The 3,157-nt window shown below is 47.0% G+C and overlaps 1 protein-coding gene across 1 annotated transcript; it reads right to left on the bottom strand.

Moving 5' to 3' along the window:
* Nucleotides 1-1,638: 1,638 nt before the first annotated feature.
* LOC129687371 (olfactory receptor 10A7-like) lies at nucleotides 1,639-2,613 on the bottom strand. Its single transcript, XM_055621708.1, has one exon. It carries the CDS (start codon nucleotides 2,611-2,613, stop codon nucleotides 1,639-1,641), a length of 975 nt encoding a protein of 324 aa, XP_055477683.1.
* Nucleotides 2,614-3,157: the final 544 nt, after the last annotated feature.

Here is a 3,157-nt window from a genome sequence, read left to right as displayed (position 1 = left end):
CTTTCTTTCTTTCTTTCTTTCTTTCTTTCTTTCTTTCTTTCTTTCTTCTAGCTTCACTTTTTTGTTTCACTGTTTTGTTCCCTTTTTTGTTGAGTCTATTATCAAGCCAGGGCTCCTACTTTTGTTAGAATTTGTTATTATTGTTTATACATGTGCGCGCATTTATGTAAGGAATGTGCATGTGTGCAGTGCCCACATTGGGCAGGAGCAGGTACTGGAGCCTCTAGATTTGCAGTGATAGGTGGTACCTGACATGGATGATGAGAAAGGAACTCTGGTCCTTTAGAAGAGAAGTGAGTGCTCTGAACTGTTGAGCCTTCTCTGATAAAGCCCAAATAGCAATATCTACAACTCCTACAAGTCTATAGATGTGTTGGGTAGTTGTATGTCTACTTGATACAAACTAGAGTCATTTGGGAAGAGGGATTCTCAACTGAGAAAATGCTTCCATGAGATGATCCTATAGGTAAGTCTATAGAGAATTTCCGTGAGTCATGATTGATGTGAGAGGGCCCAGTCCACTGTAGGTGGTGCCAACAGTGGTCCTGGGTTGTAAAAGGAATTAGCTGAGCAAGTCATGGGGTGGTGTGAGCCAGTAAACAGTATAATTCAATGGCCTCTGCTTCAGCTCCTGTTTCCATATTCTTTTCTTGATTTCCTACCCTGACTTCTCTCAGTGAAGGACTGTAACCTAAGAATTTTAAATGAAATAAACCTTTTCCTTCCCAAGGTGCTTTTGGCCATGGTATTTTATCACAGCAATAGAAAACACAACTAAGGTAATAGATATGGTTGTCTAAATAGGTATGGCCCCCATGGGTTCAAATGGTTGGCCCAAAGGGAGTGACACTGTTGGGAGGTATGGCCTTGTTGGAGTAGGTGTGGCCTTGTTGAAGGAAGTATGTCACTGGGGTGAGCTTTCGGGTGTCCTATCCTCAAGCTATGTCCAGTGTGGTACACAGTTTCCTTCTGCTTCCTGAGGACCAAGATGAACTCTTGGCTTCTCCAGCACCATGTCTGTTTGCATGCTTCCATGTTTCCCACTATGATGATAATGGACTGAACGTTTGAATCTGGAAGCCAGTCCCAAATTAAATATTTTTGTTTATAAAAGTTGCCATGGTCATGGTGACTCCTCACAGCAATAAAACCCTAACTAAGATGACAGATAAAAAAAAATCTGAAAGAAGAAATCTTGAGATTTGGCTTTCTGTTGTAGATTTATTAACGTCTTGAATGCCTCAATCATCTCTCTATGAAGGTCAAGTTTTATATAACTCAAAGGCTGAGGGTATCAACTGTCTCTTGCCTTTAAATCTCCCAACGGGGTTTGGATTGTCTAATCCAAATATTAAAGAATAAGTTACAGACTTTAAAACATTAAATTTTAAGATGATTTGTGACAGAACATTCTTGCAGAAGATGCTAGCTAATGCACTCTAATTGGCTAATGTGGATTTGTCTGCCTTTATTTAAGACAATCATGATCAGAAATGAAAAGTTTGGTGTTCTGTCTTCTCTAATGTAGGAAAATGGAAGCAGCCATGGGTTTCCTAGAAGAAAGTCAAGGTGTTAAGACATCCTGGGAAAGTGGGCCTCAACAATCTCTTGACTCTGAACAGGGGCAGAGGAGAGTGTTCACTCGTGGAGTCTAGACCCTTGACGTCCACAGCACACTCGCCCAAAGGCAGCCTTGACCTCCTTGTTCCGCAGGCTGTAGATGAGGGGGTTGAGCATGGGGGTCACCATGGTATATGACAGGGACACCACTTGCTTGCTCTCGGGAGAGTAGCTGGATTTGGGGCGCAAGTGAATGACTCCCGTTGTGCCATAAAACAGAATAACCACGACGAGGTGGGAGGCACAGGTGGACAGAGCCTTGTGGCGCCCAGAGGCCGATGGCATCCGAAGGATAGTAGCCAGAATCATGACATAGGATGTGGTTATGAGACAGAAGGGAACCATGATGACGAGAACTGTGGCCGCAAACACATTGGCCTCGAAGACTCTGGTGTCTGCACACACCAGACTCAGCAGAGGTGCTATGTCACAGAAGAAGTGTCTAATACCAAGTGGCCCACAGAACGGGAAGTTAAAGAGCCAGATGGTGAAGACCAATGCCACAGGGACTCCTGCCAGCCAGCAGGTGGTGGCCAGCAGGCGGCACAGCCGTGGGCTCATGATTGCACCATAGCGCAGTGGCCTGCATATGGCCAGGAAGCGGTCCCAGGCCATGACCGTGAGGAGGAAGCACTCAGACGTGACACAAGACAGCACGAGAAGCAGCTGCAGGGCACAGCTTGTGAAGGACACCCCACATCCAGGCTGCAGCAGAGTCACCAGCAGACGGGGTGCCACGTCTAGTGAGAAGCAAATCTCCACCAGTGCCAGCTGGCGCAGGAAGAAGTACATGGGACTGTGCAGGCCTGGGTCCAGGCTGGTGAGGATAACGATGAGTGTGTTGCCTAACAACGTGAGCAGGAAGGTGGCCAGGAAGATCGCTGAGAGCATTGGGCGCAGCGAGGGCACGTGTGCAAAACCCAGCAGCACAAACTCCAGCTGGTGTGTGAGGCTCTCATTGACCCAGGGCAGCGCTGCCCAGGAGGGTGGCATGGGCCTAGGATTAGAGGGCACTGCGCTAAGGACTGGGGAGGAACCCTATGGAGGACCTGAGGGAGAAGAAGATGAAGTGAGAATTGCGGCCTAGGTTTTGTCTTCTACAGTCACAGGAAAGTCTATCCAAATGCAAATCAAATCCCCTTACACCCAAGGCCCTCCCTCCCTCCCTCCCTCCCTCCCTCCCTCCCTCCCTCCCTTCCTTCCTTCCTTCCTTCCTTCCTTTATTCCTTCCTTTCTCTCTCTCTTCTTTCTTTCCTTTCTTTTTTCCTCTCCTTTTATTTTTTTCTGTTTTTGGTTTTTTAAGGGTTTCTCTGTGTAGCCTTGGCTGGCCTGGATCACCTTATAGAACTCAGAGTGATCCACCTGCCTCTGCTTCCTTAGTGCAAGGCCTTTCTTAAACACCTCAGTAAATGAGCATGAATGAATGACCTCCTGTGCTGCCCTAAGTCCTCCCCATTTCTCTGGTCAATGTTCATCCAGCATATGTGTACCACCTCAGAGTCTTCACACTCGTCACTGCTGTCCTCCAACTATTCTT

The sequence above is a fragment of the Psammomys obesus genome, unplaced genomic scaffold (assembly GCF_907164565.1).
Source record: "Psammomys obesus unplaced genomic scaffold, mPsaObe1.curated_primary_1811, whole genome shotgun sequence".
Taxonomy (NCBI): Eukaryota; Metazoa; Chordata; class Mammalia; order Rodentia; family Muridae; genus Psammomys; species Psammomys obesus.
This window is presented reverse-complemented; position numbering and strand designations above follow the sequence as displayed.

What these genes read in the sequence shown, in the direction of transcription:
- LOC129687371 (XM_055621708.1), bottom strand. Translation starts at nt 2,613, where the DNA reads ATGCCACCCTCCTGGGCAGCGCTGCCCTGGGTCAATGAGAGCCTCACA.